Source organism: Siphateles boraxobius, unplaced genomic scaffold (genome assembly GCF_051911475.1).
Source record: "Siphateles boraxobius isolate OS27281-9 unplaced genomic scaffold, OSU_SipBor_1 48, whole genome shotgun sequence".
NCBI classification, from domain to species: Eukaryota; Metazoa; Chordata; class Actinopteri; order Cypriniformes; family Leuciscidae; genus Siphateles; species Siphateles boraxobius.
Genome location: NW_027509119.1, coordinates 13,151,929 through 13,172,440, shown reverse-complemented (window position 1 = coordinate 13,172,440; position 20,512 = coordinate 13,151,929). Strand labels below are relative to the sequence as shown.

Sequence of the window (20,512 nt, the reverse complement as noted above, 5' to 3'; positions counted from 1 at the left end):
GAAGCACTGCGTTTTTCTCCTCTCTGACCCGACTGATGACCTGTGGCAGCATCGCGATCGGGGGAAAGACATATAAGGGGCGGCTCGGCCAGCTCTGGGCGAGCGCGTCCGTGCTCTTCGTGAAGAAAAGAGAGCAGTGCGCGTTCTCCTTGGAGGCGAAGAGGTCGATCTCCGCTTTGCCAAAGGTTTTCCATAACCATTGAATCGTCAGCGGGTTGAGAGCCCATTCTCCTGGGAGAATCTTGTCTCTGGATAGCATGTCTGCCCCCTGGTTCAGGGCGCCTGGCACATGCGCTGCTCTCAGCGAGCGCAAGTTGTGCTGGGACCATAAAATGAGTCTCCTGGCCATTGAATGCATGGAGCTCGACCTGAGTCCACCCTGGCGATTTATGTACGACACTACCGTCATGTTGTCCGTTCGGACCAGGACGTGTTCGTTTTTTAGATGTGGAAGCAGGGCTCTGAGAGCCAAAGCGACCGCTTTCATCTCCAGACAGTTTATGTGTAGGCGCTTCTCCGGGTTTGACCAAAAGCCGGAGACAGGCCTGCCCTCGTAAAGGGCCCCCCAACCTATTTTGGAGGCATCTGTCGTTATCATCTTTCTCCTTGTGTTCACACCCAGACTCACACCTGACCGGTAACAGTCGGCGGCTTTCCAGTGCGTCAGGGCTTTTATACAGCCGTGGTTCGCTCTGATTAAAAAGTGGCCCGAACGCCACGCGTGAGTAGGGACGCGGCTCTTGAGCCAGCGTTGGAGAGGGCGCATATGCAACAATCCTAGCTGGAGTACGGCCGATGCTGAGGCCATGAGACCGAGCATCCTCTGAAACCGCTTGACGGGGGTGCGCGCGCCCGCCCTGAATGATGTTGCAAGGCGCCGGATGGTGAGCGCGCGCTCTGATGAGAGACGCGCTGTCATTTGCATCGAGTCTAGAACTATTCCCAGGAAAGAAATCCTCTGGCTGGGAGATAGTATGCTTTTTGCTAAATTGATTCTTAGACCCAGGCATTCTAAATGGCTGATAATCCAAGATCTGTGTGTTATTAACTGACTCTCTGATTGTGCTAGGACCAGCCAATCGTCGAGATAATTCAGTATTCGCACTCCCCTTCGTCTCAAGGGGGAAAGTGCTGCGTCCATACATTTCGTGAATGTACGGGGAGCCAGGGACAGGCCGAACGGAAGTACTGTGTACTGGTAAGACTGTCCCTCGAAAGCGAATCTCAGAAACGGCCTGTGATGAGGCGCTATTGGAATGTGAAAGTAAGCATCTTTCAGATCCACTGAGAGAAACCAATCTCCTGGGCGTACTTGCGCGAGGATATGCTTGGTTGTTAACATTCTGAACGAGCAAATCATTAGTGCTTTGTTCAGGTGTCTGAGATCTAGGATGGGGCGGAGACCACCATCCTTTTTCGGGACGAGAAAATAGCGGCTGTAAAAACCTGCCTCGCTCATAGAGGGGGGAACAGTTTCCACAGCGCCCTTTTCTATTAGTTTGCGCACCTCGGTGCGTAGAACCTGTGAACACTCCTTTCTCACTTTCGTCTCGACCACAGTCGTAAAACGTGGTGGTCTGCGAGCGAACTGGAGCGAGTATCCGTGCTTTACTATATTCAATACCCATTTCGGCATATCTGGAATGTTTTCCCATGCCGCTGCGTGTACAGATATGGGCTGAATAAAGGCTAGGGGCGGGCCGCTGTGACGTAGGGACCCGGCCAGCGAATCGCCTGAGCTCGTAGCTCTCAGAGGCGCGGGCGCGCGCTGAGCAGCTGAGTGAATAGCCGCGTGTGTGCTTACAACAGCGCGCGCTATGTCTGTAAAACTCGCAGCCTGAGCTGGTGTTGTGTTTGACACTGTAAGGACAGTGTTTATAAGTGGGGGTGCTTAAACAGTGGTAGGCAGACGCGTCACTTTTATAATGTTTCCCGCTTTTACTGGGGATGAATTCATAACTGTGTGAACAGTGCTTGTGTGTAGTGGTGCGTACATGACCGTAGGCACGTGATCTACATTCATGGGGCGCGCAGCCTGAGCTGGGAAGGAATTTGGCACTGTTTTGACAGTATCTGGGAATGCACACTTTGTGGACATGTGAACCCTTAGTGACACAGGCAGAAAAAGACTCTTTTTGTGTTTTCTGTGCGTCGCCGTAAAAACGGCGTTTGTTTGCAGGTGAGCGAGCTCTGTGACTGGCCCATTGACTGCTGTATGGACATTTCCAGCCACCTGTAAGGGGACTGGGTAATGTTTGAGCTTTTGCAGAGAGAGTGGTCCGGCTTTTGCGAGACACGCACTCTCTCTTCTCATTCCTGTGGCTAGGACGGCTTTCGAGGCTCAGGGTTCAGCACAATCTTGGGCCGAGGACCCCGTCGCTCAGGAAGCGGCTTGCGGTTGTGGGAGCGCGAGCGGCGTCGAGCGTCAGCATGAGGCGCGGGCTGAGAGGCGGTGGGAGCTGTTCTAGCCCGCTGCGGCTGTGGCGGTCTCTGTCTGCACTGCGATGAGCTGGAGCGCTTGGGCAGGAAATGGCGCATAGCTTGTGAAGCGTTCTGGGCCTCAGTGAAGCGTTCGGCGAAACCTTTAACCGCCGGTCCAAACAGCCCGCTGGTGGAGATAGGCGCGTCGAGAAACGGCGCCTTATCCGCGTCCTTCATCTCCGTCAGAGTCAGCCACAGATGGCGCTCAAGAACAGTCAAATTAGCCATGGCGCGGCCAATAGACTGGGCGGTGGCCTTCGTGGCTCGCAGAGCTATATCAGTTGCACTGCGTAGGTCCTTAAAGGCTTCGGGTTCGGGGCCAGATTCGTCCATAGAGCAGAGAAGCTTAGCTTGGAACACTTGAAGTACCGCCATTGAGTGAAGCGCTGATGCAGCTTGGCCGGCGGCGACGTAGGCGCGACCGGCGAGAGCAGAAGTAGTGCGGCAGGGCTTCGAGGGGTGGGAAGCTTTGGCTTTCCATCCGGTGGTGGAGGGCGGGCAGAGATGATTGGCCACGGCCTCCTCGAGGGGCGGCGTTCCCTCGTAGCCTCTTTCCTTCGCGCCGTCCACAGAGGAGAGCGACGAAGAAAAAGAAGGCTTCAGACTCGCAGAGTGGGGGGCTTTCCATGACTTGGTGAGTTCGTCATGAACCTCCGGGAAGAAGGGAGAAGGCCTTTGCCGAGGGGCCTGCTGGCGCCCCTGCAGAAACCACTCATCCAGTCGGCTTCGGGTTGGTTCTTCGGGAGAAGACCAATCGAGCCCGAGGTCCTCCACGGCCTTCGAGAGGACGCGGATAATCTGCGGAGAGACCCAGGTCATCACATTCCGGGCATCCACCCTTGGTCAAAGCAGCTTCTGCGTGGTCCCGGCCCAGGCAGCGAGCGCAGATGATGTGACGATCCCCGTCCGGGAGAAGGTCTCTGCACGACGCGCAGGAAGGCATTTGAAACAACGCCTCAGAAAATTGCTCTTTTACAAGTGTCGCGGGGCGAACAGATGTAAAGATACTTGCGTGTGTGGCACGCCGGATGGCTCAGTAGGATGGCGTTCGAAGGCGGCTGAAGGTGCCGACGTCCTCGTAGCAATCCCGCTGGTATGCTTTTCGACGGCGGCGAAGGCTTCAATAATCCGGAGGATCCAGCGAAGAAGGTGTTCGCTGAAGGAGATTAAATCTAAAGAACTCTCATGACGCGCGCTATGTCTGTAAAACTCGCAGCCTGAGCTGGTGTTGTGTTTGACACTGTAAGGACAGTGTTTATAAGTGGGGGTGCTTAAACAGTGGTAGGCAGACGCGTCACTTTTATAATGTTTCCCGCTTTTACTGGGGATGAATTCATAACTGTGTGAACAGTGCTTGTGTGTAGTGGTGCGTACATGACCGTAGGCACGTGATCTACATTCATGGGGCGCGCAGCCTGAGCTGGGAAGGAATTTGGCACTGTTTTGACAGTATCTGGGAATGCACACTTTGTGGACATGTGAACCCTTAGTGACACAGGCAGAAAAAGACTCTTTTTGTATTTTCTGTGCGTCGCCGTAAAAACGGCGTTTGTTTGCAGGTGAGCGAGCTCTGTGACTGGCCCATTGACTGCTGTATGGACATTTCCAGCCACCTGTAAGGGGACTGGGTAATGTTTGAGCTTTTGCAGAGAGAGTGGTCCGGCTTTTGCGAGACACGCACTCTCTCTACTCATTCATGTGGCTAGGACGGCTTTCGAGGCTCAGGGTTCTGCACAATCTTGGGCCGAGGACCCCGTCGCTCAGGAAGCGGCTTGCGGTTGTGGGAGCGCGAGCGGCGTCGAGCGTCAGCATGAGGCGCGGGCTGAGAGGCGGTGGGAGCTGTTCTAGCCCGCTGCGGCTGTGGCGGTCTCTGTCTGCACTGCGATGAGCTGGAGCGCTTGGGCAGGAAATGGCGCATAGCTTGTGAAGCGTTCTGGGCCTCAGTGAAGCGTTCGGCGAAACCTTTAGCCGCCGGTCCAAACAGCCCGCTGGTGGAGATAGGCGCGTCGAGAAACGGCGCCTTATCCGCGTCCTTCATCTCCGTCAGAGTCAGCCACAGATGGCGCTCAAGAACAGTCAAATTAGCCATGGCGCGGCCAATAGACTGGGCGGTGGCCTTCGTGGCTCGCAGAGCTATATCAGTTGCACTGCGTAGGTCCTTAAAGGCTTCGGGTTCGGGGCCAGATTCGTCCATAGAGCAGAGAAGCTTAGCTTGGAACACTTGAAGTACCGCCATTGAGTGAAGCGCTGATGCAGCTTGGCCGGCGGCGACGTAGGCGCGACCGGCGAGAGCAGAAGTAGTGCGGCAGGGCTTCGAGGGGTGGGAAGCTTTGGCTTTCCATCCGGTGGTGGAGGGCGGGCAGAGATGATTGGCCACGGCCTCCTCGAGGGGCGGCGTTCCCTCGTAGCCTCTTTCCTTCGCGCCGTCCACAGAGGAGAGCGACGAAGAAAAAGAAGGCTTCAGACTCGCAGAGTGGGGGGCTTTCCATGACTTGGTGAGTTCGTCATGAACCTCCGGGAAGAAGGGAGAAGGCCTTTGCCGAGGGGCCTGCTGGCGCCCCTGCAGAAACCACTCATCCAGTCGGCTTCGGGTTGGTTCTTCGGGAGAAGACCAATCGAGCCCGAGGTCCTCCACGGCCTTCGAGAGGACGCGGATAATCTCCGTATCCATGGTGGAGCCCCCTGCTCGTGCTAGCTAGCGTCGACGGGGCGGGGTCGAGAGTGGAGCCCGGCCAGTCGTCCGATGCAGCGTCGATGGACAAGCTGTCATCCATTCCCCCATCGTCCTCGGACGCGCCGAAAGTCACAAGGCCCACCGCTCTGCTAGAGGGGTGTGGGTCCGGCTGGGTGAACTGAACCGGCGGTGGGGAAGGCAAGAGCGGCGGTGAAGCACGCGGAGACTGGCTCGGCATGACGTCACTGAGCTCCGGTTCAGGAAGCCTCTGTTAGCGGCGTTTTTTCTTAGTGCGCGGCTCAAACAGAGGGGTGGCGGCGATGGGCTCGCTCACGGCGAAAGCGGCGAGGCGAGCCCGCAGTGCGGAGAGACCCAGGTCATCACATTCCGGGCATCCACCCTTGGTCAAAGCAGCTTCTGCGTGGTCCCGGCCCAGGCAGCGAGCGCAGATGATGTGACGATCCCCGTCCGGGAGAAGGTCTCTGCACGACGCGCAGGAAGGCATTTGAAACAACGCCTCAGAAAATTGCTCTTTTACAAGTGTCGCGGGGCGAACAGATGTAAAGATACTTGCGTGTGTGGCACGCCGGATGGCTCAGTAGGATGGCGTTCGAAGGCGGCTGAAGGTGCCGACGTCCTCGTAGCAATCCCGCTGGTATGCTTTTCGACGGCGGCGAAGGCTTCAATAATCCGGAGGATCCAGCGAAGAAGGTGTTCGCTGAAGGAGATTAAATCTAAAGAACTCTCATGACGGGGCGCCCAATAAATAGCTCTTGGCCACGCCCATCTTGGCGGGCTCTGACGCGCGCGGGCGCGAAGCGCGCTCATTGGTCGCGCATTCAGAGTCGCCCCGTCTTTGGTTCGAGCAAGTTGCCGCAGCACAGCCAATGACTGAGCTTCCTTCGTTCATTGCTGTCAGCTGTGCAGCTGCAATGCCTTTACATAAAGACTTCAATATTCTCGAGAAAAGGAGTTTTCCCATAGCGTAAGCTACTTACGCAATAGGAGAGACCTCTCGAAAGGGAACTTACATATTGTACCTTTAAGTATAGTAAAACATTTCAATATATTGTAACATTTTAAGATTTTTATTTTATTTTTTATTTCATTCACCATCGTTTTGAAGCTCTTACATTTTTTTTTTTTTTTTTTTAAGTATCGGTTCAGGCACCGTTTAGGCACCGGTACCGTTTTAAAAGTATTGATTGGCACTGGTATTGAAAAAAAACAAACAAACAAAAAAAACGATACCCAACCCTACTTAGAGTGGTTAAAATTTATTTTATACACTGTTCCTCAATGTTTTTCTTTTTTTCACATTTTACGGAGAACAGCAGACAGACAGAGTACAATGCAGGCTATACGCACAAAAGATTCTCCTGAAAGACGTAGCCATTCCCATTTAGTCAGGTCAATTTGTTGTTTATGGATCACAACTTGTAAGTATGTCTTATTATTTGTAGTTGTGTTTTCTATTAACAGTTCCAAATATAAGCTTTGTGTAGTTGCTTTAGCTAGGATGTAAACAAAGAGCAAAGCTTTGCCTCCGCTAGCCTGCTAGCTAACATTACATTATTAATGTAAGTTAGTGTTTACTTTAGCTTTTATAACGTTAAGCTCTTTGCTTTTGTAAGGCTGTTCACCGCCCCTAGGAAAATGATCCATGTATTTGTGATCGATTACTGTTTGTATTATGATAGTTTCCCGACAAATGTGATATAACATCGTTTCTATAAGAAAAATACAACAAAAAAAACATACCATTTTGAAATGTCCTGTAAAATCTGTGCTTGCAAAGTCCATTCTTGAAAACTGTTCAGCACAATCCTCTTGTTTGTTAACATTGTCAGGGTATGGATCGGGCTCGAAATGGTTTGAAATTTGCGCCATCATTAATATTTACATCTGAGTAGTGTTTGTGGTTATGAAGGGGCGGAACATTTCCCAAACACATGCTAAGAGCTGCCAATCACAACATACTGGGCCAGCTAATCAATCACAGCACATTTTGTATTTCGGAAGGAGGGGCTTCTTTGAAAACGACGTGTTCAACCAGACTGGGGAGAGCAGAGCTGTAATAATGTAAAAATGTGGGGTTTTTTTAACAATCAAGCATGAAAACATATTCTAGTACACCCCAAAAACAAAATCAATACTTCGTAAAAGGCCATAATAGGACCCCTTTAAGAAACATAGTCATAAAATTGTAGCATACTCTCTTTAAGTAGCCTACACTAAAGTGGCATTTTATTTATTTAATAATATATAATCTTCATTAATAATATACACCCCAAAAACAAAATCAAGACTTCGTAAAAGGGCATAATAGTATCCCTTTAAGAAACATAGTAATGAAAATGTACTCTTTAAGTACACTTAAGTGGCCTTTTATTCATTTAAAAATATAGCATTAATAATGTATTGTTGTTGGTTTACTCTAAATACAAGCAGAGTATGGTAGAGTTACTCTAAATAGAGTCAGATAAAATATTGACTCATGTACCTTCCTATGCTGAATATTACATCAAAGTCTGTTTAGTGCGGAGGAGGGAACTAAAATTAGAACTTTGTAACTCTGTGTAACACACACACACACACACACACACACACACACGCACACGCACACGCACACTGTGATTTGTCATTCTGTTGCCTTAGATGTTATGGATCCTCAAAGAGACTTAAGCAATTCAGCCATAACAGATGTCTTAGAACTGACATTATTGCATTAGTGAGAGAGAGAGAGAGAGAGAGAGAGAGAGAGAGAGAGAGAGAGAGAGAGAGAGAGAGAGAGAGAGAGAGAGAGAGAGAGAGAGAGAGAGTCGGGGGCCTGTTATTATTGCATTATCCCTGCGCTGCTGGTATTGCATAACTCTAGTTATAGAATGACTCACTCCTCTTCGTCTCAACACTGTGACGTACGTTTCTTAGCATCTATTTCTGTGCGTGTCTGAATGCTGCCAGGCACGTTATCTGACTCTCACGGATTGCCGAGCAGTCACAGACAGTGACGAGTAATGGTGCTCTCTTATCGGAAAACTTTGTGTACGTTCTACCAACTATTCGTTTTTATTTTAAGCTTTGACGTATTTATTGAAACAGGATGTTTTGGAAGAAGCTATTTAAAAAAATAAATGACTTGCTAGTCAGCTCCTAATCAATGTCCTTCTTATTCTGGTGAGCACTTGATTGGCCAGAAATGTGTAGTACTGGATGAATCATTGATATATTTCATGAAAAAAGAGACTATGTATTTTAAATGAGTATATCTGTTATAGGTTAGTTCTGTAAACATTTAGTTGCATGCTCAAAACTAATACTTGACCTCAAAGCTAGAAGAAGTGAACTCAAAGCCACAAAATTCTAATTTTAATTTCATGTGGTCGTTAACCCTATAAAGCCTTGTATTGTAATTGATATGCAAATATATTTAAATTGAAACCTCTAAATGATCAGTTGATTGCTACTTTACAGGGTTTTTTAGCAAGTAAATTGCCTTTTAGTCTAATTGTAAAAACATCCACCTTCACATTGTGGTTCACATGTCTTTTTGTTTTGAAATCTTTACTGACTTTTGTATTGTTAGTAATATTTCAACTTGAACATTTACTGTTTTAAACCAACTGAGGTTTACTTGATTATCCATACAGCTTTTTCTTTTTTAAAAAAAATCATGTTCAAATGTGTGTATCAAATATGATCAATCAGGCTTTTGAAGAACATTTGTTTGTTCATCTCTCAATCATTGTATTGTTTTGCATTATATGGTTTGAAACTTGAGAGCTTTGATCATAAAAACTAAGCATTTAAATACTATCTCACATAGACAAAGTATTGGTAGATAATCCAGTGATAACGTACTCGGTTACATACGTAACCTCGGTTCTCTCTAGAAGAGGGAACGAGTATTGCGTAAGCTAGCTTTCACTACGGGTACAGTCATCTTTTCTCGAGATATTGAAGCCAAAAATTATCCTTAATTTTGCATTTATTGTCAACGCAGTGCAGACGCCAGCAGACCAAGAGCAGGCAAGCTTGCGTGCTCATTGGCTGCCGTGCGGCAACTGCTGCAGCCTATCACTGAGCCTCGCGCGTGACGTCGCGCCCTCTACGCGTCACAGCCCGCCAAAATGGGGGTGGCTTAGCATATAAAAGCTAGGCTCAGAGGCTGCATCACTGGTTTCATTAGCTGAAGCGAAAGTCGCTCGTGGCGCCTGCACGGTCGGGTTACGCAATACTAGTTCCCTTTTCTAGAGAGAACCGAGGTTACGTATGTAACCGAGTACGTTCTCTTACGAGAGGTTCTCTCGTATTGCGTAAACTAGCTTACGCTACGGGAACCCATTGTCAACGCCATGCGCGCCCAGCCTCCACTTCATGAGTCCCAAGATTCTCGGGTAACATAGATAAGTGGGAAACAGGTGGCCAGTAGTGCGGGCCAGCACATGTTATAAGCACATACAGGGTATAAAGAGCGGCGTCGCCTGTCCATATAACTATTCACTATAAAGTGCAGCTCAACCAGGAGAGCTAACATAACGTGAGAGAAGTCTGCGCATGATAATCTGGGCAGGACAAACACACCGCTCACACTGACAGAAGTCTAGCCTGCAAGGCGGGAACTTCCAGGTTATAAAACCTAACAAATGTGGACGGAGAGGCCCAGCCTGCCGCCTCACAAATGTCTTGGATGGAAATTCCGCTGGACCAAGCCCACAACGAGGCCACACCTCTGGTGAAATGCGCTCTGATGCCCAAGGGGCATTGCAGACCTTTAGACTCATAAGCAGATGTGATAGCTTCCACTATCCATCTGGACAGGCTCTGTTTCGAGGCGGCGAGACCCTTGGTGCACCCACCGAACGAGACAAAGAGCTGTTCCAAACGCCTGAAAGAGGCGGAGCGCATAATGTAAGTCCTCAGCGCCCTGACGGGGCAGAGGAGATTAACATCACCCTCACTATCGGATGCTGGCAGAGCCGAAAGAGAAATGACCTGCGCTCTGAAGGGGGTGCCCAACACTTTAGGGACATAACCATGTCTTGGCTTAAGGATGACCTTAGAGTCATTTTGCCCGAACTCAAGACATGCAGGGCTAACAGATAGCGCGTGTCAATCCCCCACACGTTTAACTGATGACAGAGCTGTCAGAAAAACGGTTTTGAGCGAGAGGTTCTTTAGGTCCACGGAGTCTAACGGTTCAAAGGGGAAAGCTTTCAGGGCCTCTAGGACCAATGAAAGATCCCACATGGGAACCGACGGGGGGCGCGGGGGATTTTCATCCGTCCAGCTCCTCTAAGGAAGCGGATGACGAGCTTGTTTCTTCCTACTGACTGGCCGCGCGTCGACTCAGCGAATGCTGCAACGACCGCCACATAAACTTTAAGCGTGGATGGGGACCTGCCCTTATCCAACAGCTCTTGAAGGAAGCCAAGCCACCCCGGGACCCCACACGTTCGTGGGTCTAGATCTCTATCAGCGCACCATTTGGAGAACAACGACCATTTAGACGCGTAAAGCCGCCTCGTAGAGGGAGGTCTGGATTGCGTAATCGTGTTCATCACTCCTTCTGGCAGGACAACGGGTATCCGTTGACTAACCATACGTGCAGAGACCAGCGCTCTGGATGGGGATGCCAGATTGAGCCGCGGGCTTGAGAGAGGAGATCTCTCCTCACCGGAATCGGCCAAGGGGCTGTGTGAGACAGCCACATCAGCTCCGGGAACCAGGTTTGATTCTCCCAGCGCGGGGCTATAAGGAGCACCGAGTGGCGCGTTTCCCTGATCCTCTTGATTACCTGTGGTGACAGAGAGACGGAGGGAAAGCATAAAGTGGGAGGCTGGGCCAGGTTTGGGCCAGCACATAATCGTTCTTTGAAAAAAACAGTGGGCAGTGAGCGTTGTCTTTTGACGCAAACAGGTCGACTTTCGCTTTGCCGAAAAGGCGCCACAGTAACTGGACTGTCTGGAGGTGCAGGGACCATTCCCCTGGGGGAACGTGGTTCCTGGACAGATTGTCTGGACCATCGTTCAAGTGGCCTAGCACACGTGCAGCTCTCAGCGAGCGCAGGTGGAACTGAGACCATACAAGAAGGTGTTCCGTCAGATGGCAGAGGCTTCTGGATCTGACACCACCCTGATGGTTTATGTAGGACACCACAGACATGTTGTCCGAGTGGACTAGCACATGGTGGTCCTGTATGAACGGGAGGAAGCGTTTGAGTGCGTTCCCGACCGCTATCATTTCCAGACAGTTTATGTGGAAGCGTCTCTCTTGGTCTGACGACAGGCCAAAGACCGGTCTGCCCTCGAAGACGGCGCCCCAACCTGAGTTGGAGGCGTCCGTCGAGATGACCTTTCGGTGTGAGACAGCCCCCATTGTCACTCCCCGCTGGTACCAGTCGGCCACTAACCAGGGCTGCAGAGCCAAAACGCAGCTCTGAGTCACTCTGATTCATCTGTAGCCTGAAACCCAAGCCTGGTGAGGCACTTGGGCGTTCAGCCAGCGTTGTAGCGGGCGCATGCACAGCAAACCCAGCTGAAGTACAGCCGCAGCTGATGCCATACAGCCTAGCATCCTCTGGAATGTCTTCAGAGGTGTGATGCTGCCTTCCTGGAAAGGAACACACGGCCAGGTGTCGAACACGGCACGCGCGATTTGTGTCGATAGGCGGGCCATCATAGCCACGGAGTCCAGTTCTATTCCGAGAAAGGAAACTGACTGACTGGGCATTAATGAGCTCTTGGTCCAGTTGACCATGAGGCCCAAGATTTCCAGATGGCTGAGAAGCAGTGTTCTGTGAGATAAAAGTTCTATCTCTGTCTGTGCTAAAATCAGCCAATTGTCAATTATAATAGTTTAGAATTCGCAGCCCTTTTACTCTCAGGTGGGCGAGAGCCACATCCATGCACTTCGTAAATGTACGGGGTGCCACAGACAGGCATACCGGGAGGACGGTGTATTGATATGCCCGACCGTCGAAGGCGAATCTCAAGAATGGCCTGTGACGGGGGACTATCGGGATTTGAAAGGATGCATCTTTCAGATTGAGAGAGATAAACCAGTCCCTCGGGCGAATTTGCGAGAGGATTTGTCTGGTCGTGAGCATTTTGAACAGCCGTATCATGAGAGCTTTGTTCAAATATCTCAGATCTAAGATAGGTCTTAGAGCTCCGTCCTTCTTGGGTAGGAGAACATAACGGCTGTAAAAGCCTGACTCGCTCAGAGAAGGAGGCACTGGTTCTATGGCCCCTTTGCACAGCAGTTTGGCTATTTCTGCGCGGAGTAGATGCGCTACATCCGCTTTCACTTTTGTCTCAGTCCGTGCTCAAATGTGACTTACATTCATAACTTGGCCGCTGTGAGGCTGTTGCCGTGTAACAGAGCGGACAGCGAGTAGGTATGAGCACAGGTTTGTGGACACATTCTCTACATCTAGCACTCAAGCGGCATTTACCAGCTTTAAGAGAGTGGGCTCTGTGAGAGCGAGAGACACGGGTTTAGTGTTTGTGTGTAGGGGTGAACACTGAGATGTGGGCACCTTTTCTACACTTATGACACCATCGGCCTGAGCCGGATAACTAGACATTATACCCTTCTTTGTGATGCGCGAGCAGCGCCAGGGGTTTATTAGTAAGCGTGAGCGCTCGTAAGCGGGCATTGTAACTTACTTTATAGCCACGGGCAGAGTAGCCTCCGGGTTCCGATCGCCACACTTCCTGGGCTCAGAAAATTGAACCGGAGGTATGGGCACGGCGCGCACGCCCTCAGTGCTTGAATACGGCGGCTCGCTGACAGCTATGGCTGTCTGTTTCACATGTGACGTCCCGATTGCTTGAACGGGGAACGTTTGAGATAACTTTGTGATGCGTGAGCAACGCCGGGTGTTTACCAGTAAGCGTGAGCACTCGTAAGCGGGCACATAACTTACATTCCTAGCCGTGCGCGACCCTCGGTGCATGAATACGCCGGCTCGCAGACAGCGAAGGCTGGCTGTTTCACATGTGACGTCCCGGTTGCTTGAACGGGGAACGTTTGAGATAACTTTGTGATGCGCGAGCAACGCCGGCCGTTTATTAGTAAGCGTGAGCGCTCGTAAGCGGGCACGTAACTTACATTCATAGCCATGCGTGCGCCCTCGGTGCATGAATACGGCGGCTCGCTGACAGCTATGGCTGGCTGTTTCACATGTGATGTCCCGCTTGCTTGAATGGGGAACGTTTTGAGACAACTTTGTGATGCGCGAGCAGCGCCGGGCGTGTACTAGTAAGCGTGAGCGCTCGTAATCTTGTAAACGGCAGTTGTGTGCAGGCGAGCAGGTTGCATTACCGGCTCGTTGGCTGCCGTATACACCGCTGCATTAGCTTTTGTAGCCTTCCTGGATCGAGGAGGAGTCGGAGTGATGAGAACTCGACCACTCCTCGCTGTCCGATGTCAGGATGGAACAGCTGTCGCCTGGGTCCATTCCTTCAGCTTCGTCCCCTGAGGCGGTGGCAGTGAGGGCCGAAGCCGGCAGCTGCGCGTCCGGGAGGGGCGGAGAAGGAGAGAGAGAAGCTGCCGGGACGTAACGTAATCCGGCGAGCTCTTCAGTGTGACCTCAGGCTCCGCTCGTTCTGTGAACGGCACTTCTTCTTGCGCGGTCCAGAGGGCAGGGTGACAGTATCCACAGTGAAGGCCTCGAGTCGACCCCGCAGGGTTGACTGCGGAAGCTCTTCCCATGTTCCGGGCCCAGGCAGAGAGCGCAGATCACATGGCAGTCTCCGGCGCTGGACGGGGCTCTGCACGATCCACAGCAAATGCGAGGCATTTTTACAAAAACGCCTCGCACTCTTTTTAGAAAGTGAGTGGCACAGCGGCGAACACTCACAGAAAGCAATAGCATTAAAAAAGTCTCTTTCCTCTGCTTGATGGTCGCTGGTTTCAACAGCGGCGGCTTCTCTCAGAGTTCAGCGATGCGGAGAGCTTGGCTGAAGATGATGAAATCAATGATGCAGCCTCTGATCCTGGCTTTTATACGCTAAGCCACCCTCATTTTGGTGGGCTGTGACGCATAAAGGGCGCGACGTCACGCGCGAGGCTCAGTGATAGGCTGCAGCAGTTGCCGCATGGCAGCCAATGAGCACGCAAGCTTGCCTGCACTAGGTCTGCTGGCTGCTGCACTAGGTTGACAATAAATGCAAAATTAAGGATAATTTTTGGGTTCAATATCTCGAGAAAAGATGACTTTACCCGTAGCGTAAGCTAGCTTACGCAATACGAGAGAACCTCTCGTAAGAGAACTGATATTTATATGCATTTTATGTAAGTAGTCTGTTATACTGTTATGGATATCTTACTGATTTACATTACAAGCTATCAGAATGTCTGTACCAGATTGCATTGCTCAGTTTGGGCCTATAAAAAAATTAACCTTTTTCCTCCTCGAGTTTGATCACCCTATTCTCAGTTTATCATACTATATGAGCCATAAAAGCCAGATGTATCAAATATCATACTCAACAAAAACACATACAGTCTGCAAAAAAATGTTTTTAGATTTTGTCTAATGGTTCAATAAACTGTTCAATAAAATGTTTTGATTTTACAGTGTTAATATATATAACTCTAAATGTTTTACTTCAGATGTTTTCTGATCATGTTTACCTGCACATTTTGTCATGCATTTATATTACAAAAATAAATCCCTTTCAAACAAAACAATCTTTTTTTTTTTCAGAACAATGAAAAAAAAACAACAACAAAAAAAACAGTTGAAAGAAAAATAACCATGAACATTTTAAATTATACTAAATTAAGAATGGAAACCACGATTTGCACTTATGTTAGTGAAATCTCGGCTACAGTGTCATGAAAGTAAAAAATGGAAAAGAAAACTCTCTCTCACACTCATGTGAATAAATAACATCATGGGTAGAGAGGCGAAGCAGAAAGAGAGGATAAATTAGGGATGACAGAAAGATTCTTACCTTCCTCGGTCATTGAGTGATAATATTTTAGCTTGCCATAAGTCCCCAGCTCTACAATATCACAGACAGAGACAAGGGTAAGGAAATACACGCTTGCACATGTGGACGGGCACACACACACACACACACACATATATATATATATATATATAAGTGTCAGTGAGAATGAGGAGGCTAAAAACAAAATCTGTCTCTGCCGATCTCACAGGCATAAGTGCAAAAAACTGAACAAAAAGAAAAAAAGAGACAAAAAGAAAAAACTACTACATTTTATTAAATGTAGTAGTTTTATGCCTTTGAAAGATATTTAGAGATTTGCTTGAGCTACGCTTTGCTCCTTTAGAAATCATTCTAATATGCTGATTTGATACTCAAGAAACATTTCATATTATTATCAATGTTGAAATTAGATGTGCTGCTTCATGTTATTTAGAAACTTTCAGGATTCTTTGATGAATAGATAGTTAAAAAGAACAGTAGTTGAAATTGAAACCTTTTTTTAACATTTTACATGTCTTTATTGTCCCATTTGAATAATTGAATGCATCCTTGCTGAATAAAAGTATTTTTTTTATTAAATAAATTGTACTGACCTCAAACTTTTGAATGTTTGTGTACACAATACCAAAGAAAGTTGATATCCATGAGCAGAATTTCATATTACGCATCCAAACGTTGTTTGTCCATGCAGTCTATTATTGAGGTATAATTTATTTCAGACTCGTCCTTCCTGTCTAAGTTAATAATAAGCTGCAAACTAGTCCAGACTTACAAAGAGACAAAAGTATGGCTAAGTGAGACAGCAATACTAAAATTATGTATAAAAGGATTTGCTATGCTTAACCTAAGCAAAGGTTATTTTCATTCGAAACGATTTGATTTTTATTTTACTGTTACTTGCAGTGTTCAGTCTCAAACCATTGTGTCGTGATGCCGTTAGCCATTTCTTGCATATATATGGAGTACAAAATTCAAACAAGAATTAGGAACAAGGCCAAGTTTTGTGGTCTGAGCTGACTCGTGCATATGATCCGCTCCATGTTATCGTCTCTCTGGACTGGAGCAGATATTGTGCGTGCTTCGGCGGTTTGCGTGACACTAACATGAAACCAGACTTCATTTAATCCCAATGGAAAGTATATTTACACAGTCTGAATATTTCCCTAACCCATTTAAAGTGCACTATGTGCTATTCACCATTTAGACATTTGTAAATGTGTGAACAAGTGCACAGATTTTAGCCGCAACTTTAGGGTCTATTTATAGTGTAGGGGGTGGGACGCTTCAGATTCTAGAGAGCAGTTGATTGGACAGAAAATCTGATGAGAAGTTGAAGTGCAGCGTGATGTCATCAAAATCATCGATATTGGCGGAAGTGAGAGACTATACGTTTTGAATGCTTATATGTTTTAAATACGAATTGTGTAATTGTTTTGAAGAACACTAGCTTACAACAGTAAGGCTAACCTAAATTTTTTTTAAGTGTATTTTTTTTTTCTCAAAGTGTACTTAGAATAACCATAGTGTATGAAATGTGCTGTATAAATAAACTTGCCTTGCCTTGCCTAAGTTTGATTTCATGGTGTCTTTAAGTTAGATTTTAAATCTCAGATTGTCTACATGGTTTCAGATTTTTGTAACCTATCTGTAAGATCTTCACAGATGATGTAAACATGTTTTCGTTAAGTAATGAGTCTGGCGACCTTGCAGAATGACCTCTGAAGCTGTTGACCGGTCATCCTAGCGGCACAAAGCTTTTAACATCGATTCGGCTGGGAAAGGGTGTGCGAATGCATGCAAGTGTGTGCGTGTGCTCACGTTACATAATAAAGGTCACGTAAAATAACCTATCAGACTGTTATTGGCATGGGTGAATGTCTGTGCATGTTCGTGTGCAATTAGGTGGAAGGGCAGTATGACAGATAACAGCGTCTTTATGAATGCATGCGTGTCCATTTGACGGAGCAGACAGATCATTCCAAAAATAGAGAAACTGTTGGTCCGGCATGGGGGTCGAGCTCAATAATGAATGCAAACTGCTGTGCAAGAGGTCAGACAGTAAAAAAAAACACATGCACACACAGACAAAACCACTGCATATACGGTTCGTAATTTCTGAACAGCATGAAAGGTTGTGAGAGCTTTGGCAGTGCTCAGTCTGTGTATGTGATGAAGAGGGATGAATTACGTGTGCATGTGAAAAATCAGGCAGTAGACATTTAAAATGTGTTCAATATCAATTAATCAACTTATGCAATTAATCAATTGTGTGTAATGTGTGTAATACTCCCAAACTACATGTGCCGGCACACATAAGGAATACTCGTCACATTAGGCCACCGAAACAAATATATTATGAACTATATATATATATATATATATATATATATATATATAACTATATATATAACTATTATATATTATGATGTGTCTCTTTGTTTATAAAACAGGTGCAGTTTTGCCAAGCTTGTATGTGATGCTGCGAGTGACGCAATGGCTTATGTTTTTCTATGTAAGAAAAAAACTACAAAAAAATGATTCTGTCGCAGGGACAATTAATGGACAATAAAACCCTAACCTGACACCTGGTTTTAGACCACAATAATTTATAAGCATATGGTGTAGGGCAGGGCTATTCAATTAGCTTCAATTGGGGGCCAGATTATTAAATCGAAAAGTTGAGGAGGGTCGGTGGGTTTAGCTGATTTATTGAAACATTATTCATTACTTCTTGAAACATAACAGTATTAATAAATAAGCTAAAGTAAACCTAAAAAATGTATTGTATTTACTTGGAAATGTGGTACCCAACAGTATGCAGATTTATAAGACCATAATAAATAACTATTATTATTTTATCAATGATCAATTATATTATTTATAATTATTATAGGCTTAAATTAAAAATTCTGACAGTGAGACTTGGTAACCACAGGTCAAACCATGCATGGCTGCTCACTCACTACCACTGTATAAAGAAATGCCTAAACACAGGTAAAAAAGGTAAAAATACACACACTGAGTTATATATTCCTCTACCCACCTAATAAATCTTATGCAATATAAATTACTATAGCATAGTATTCAATATAAATATTCCACATTTCTGCCCAAACCATGGTAAATTACTACAGTACATTCATGGTAAATGTTTGTAAGGGTGGTGATAAGGGGATTTAAAGTCTTCTAACTTCGTTCATGGCATATGTTTCTGCTGTTTACATCATCAGTCGTGTTGGGAATGTTGAGGCTGTTTCATCCGATTTAAAACTAGTTAAATCATTGAGTGATTTTTGGTTTGTAACAGACAGGTGTGTCGAATTGAAGTGCTTCTCACTAGATGTCTCAACGCTGTTTAATAATAGTGTCCGGGATCAGGAGTAAACGCAACTCCTTTAAGCTTGTGTTCCGTTATCCACAGGGCCATGCTACGAAGATCAAAGTAAACTCGTGAAACTGAAAACGTTTCTCAGGACAGTCTGAGCGCTCATGGTACGCACAGTGCGTACAGCTGCAGGCGCCACTGCGGCCATCTAAACAAATTTAGCTACACCTCCAGGATAAGAGGAGGAGGGAGGTTGGGGGCCGGATGGATATGACTGGTGGGCCTCACCTGGCCCGCGGGCCGCCAATTGAATAGCCCGGGTGTAGGGCCTCCTTTTGTGGTCAATGCTGCATCAATTCATGACAGATACAAGTATTTCACAGTGGCCAGACGGTATTGAGCCATTCTTCTTCCAGAACAGTTTCCAGTGGCTATGTGATGCTGGTGGAGGAAAAAGTTTTCTGACTTGCTCCTCCAAAATTCCCCAAAGTGGCTCAAAAATATTTAAATCTGGTGACTGTGCAGGCCATGGGAGATGTTCAACTTAACTTTCATGTTCATCAAACCATTCTGTCACAAGTTTTGTTGTATGTATTTGTGCATTATCATGCTGATCCACAGCACTCCCTTCAGGGTACGATGTTTGAACCATTAGGTGCATATGGTCCTCCAGAATGGTTCAGTAGTCCTTGGTAGTGATGCTCCCATCAAGCTCAGTAGGGAATGACATGATATTGCAGGCCAAACCATCACTGATTCACCCCATGCTTCACTCTGGGCACGCAACTGTCCGGGAGTTAAGACTCTATGAGGCTTCATCACGCTGTAACTCGTGAAGTGAAGGTGAAGGTGCATTCATCAGAGAACAGTTCATGTTTCACATTGACCACAGCCCAACATTTGCCATTGGCACAAGTGACCAAAGGTTTGGCAATAGCAGCCCGACCATGCTATTGACTCTGTGGAGCTCCCGATGAGCAGTTTTGGTGGAAACAGGAGAGCTGAGGTGTGCATTTAATTCTGCAGTTAGTTGAACAGCTGTGGTTTTATGTTTTTTGGATTCAATCGGGGTTAGTACATGGACATCCCTTTCAGACAGCTTGCGCTTGCGTTGACAGTTACTCCCATTGGATGTGGTTCGTCCTTTGTGGTGGTATGCCGACATTACTTGCTGTCCTGGTCACAGATGAGCCAGTTAGACATGCATCAACAATTTTTCCTCTTTTGAACTCTGATATTTTGCCCATTATGTTGTGTGGATTGCAATATCGTATGTACAGCTGTGCTATTGGTCTGCTAATTCAACCTTCACACTCTGCTCTTACTGCTATGCATATAGGTGTGAAACCTCCAACACTATATTAGCCAGTGTTTCAGTTTCATTGTCCAATATTCAGAACATTTAATATGTTCTTAATGTACTTATCAATGAGGTGTCAAAAACGTTTGGATTTTTTACATTGTTAATCTCTACATATGTGCATTTAAGATATATAAAACTTAATGGATAAAACTTAGTTATAATGGATCCTAATTCACTGCTGTAAAAGTTTATGAATTTCAAATATAATTAAGTCAATGTTCAATTGTAACTTCAGGCTAGTCAGTGTTTAGTTTCCTGGTTGCCATGACGGCAGGCAAAGTAACCTGATATACTGTAGCTACTTAGCAGTCAGCTTGCAATGTCACAATCAGTTACCTGGACTATATCTGTGCATTTGCGATGCAGTATAAATTATTATTTTTTTTCAATCATTATTCTAGTTTAGTTGCTAAACAAAAAATTTGTTTTATCTACAAATTTCACCTACCGAAAAGCTCAAAACATGCTTCTTGGATCTTTCTTTTAATTTTTCCATTTAATATATATTTATGTTTTAAATTAACAGTTTTATAGAAGCAAAATAGTGCAGTTGAATAGACCAGTTGAACAACGTAAGGAATGACCAAGAAACTGCTCTTTTAATTCTTTCAAAGAAATCATATAAAATTGCATAAATTATTATTGAACTGACCAAAGTATTTAAAGGAAAAGGGTTACATTAAAAACATACATTTTAACGTTAA

At 46.6% G+C, this 20,512-nt stretch overlaps 1 protein-coding gene across 6 annotated transcripts in view; it reads right to left on the bottom strand.

Annotated features, from left to right (window-relative positions):
* slc24a2a (solute carrier family 24 member 2a) overlaps window positions 1-20,512 on the bottom strand; it is a 168,463-nt gene that overhangs the window by 58,719 nt on the left and 89,232 nt on the right. For 3 of the 6 annotated variants that reach the window (XM_077202072.1, XM_077202068.1, XM_077202069.1), the window contains one exon: window positions 15,121-15,171. The exons of the other annotated variants lie outside the window; for them this stretch is intronic. In XM_077202072.1, coding sequence (XP_077058187.1) covers window positions 15,121-15,171 — 51 coding nt within the window. The remainder of the gene's footprint in view (window positions 1-15,120; window positions 15,172-20,512) is intronic. 6 annotated transcript variants of the gene reach the window in all.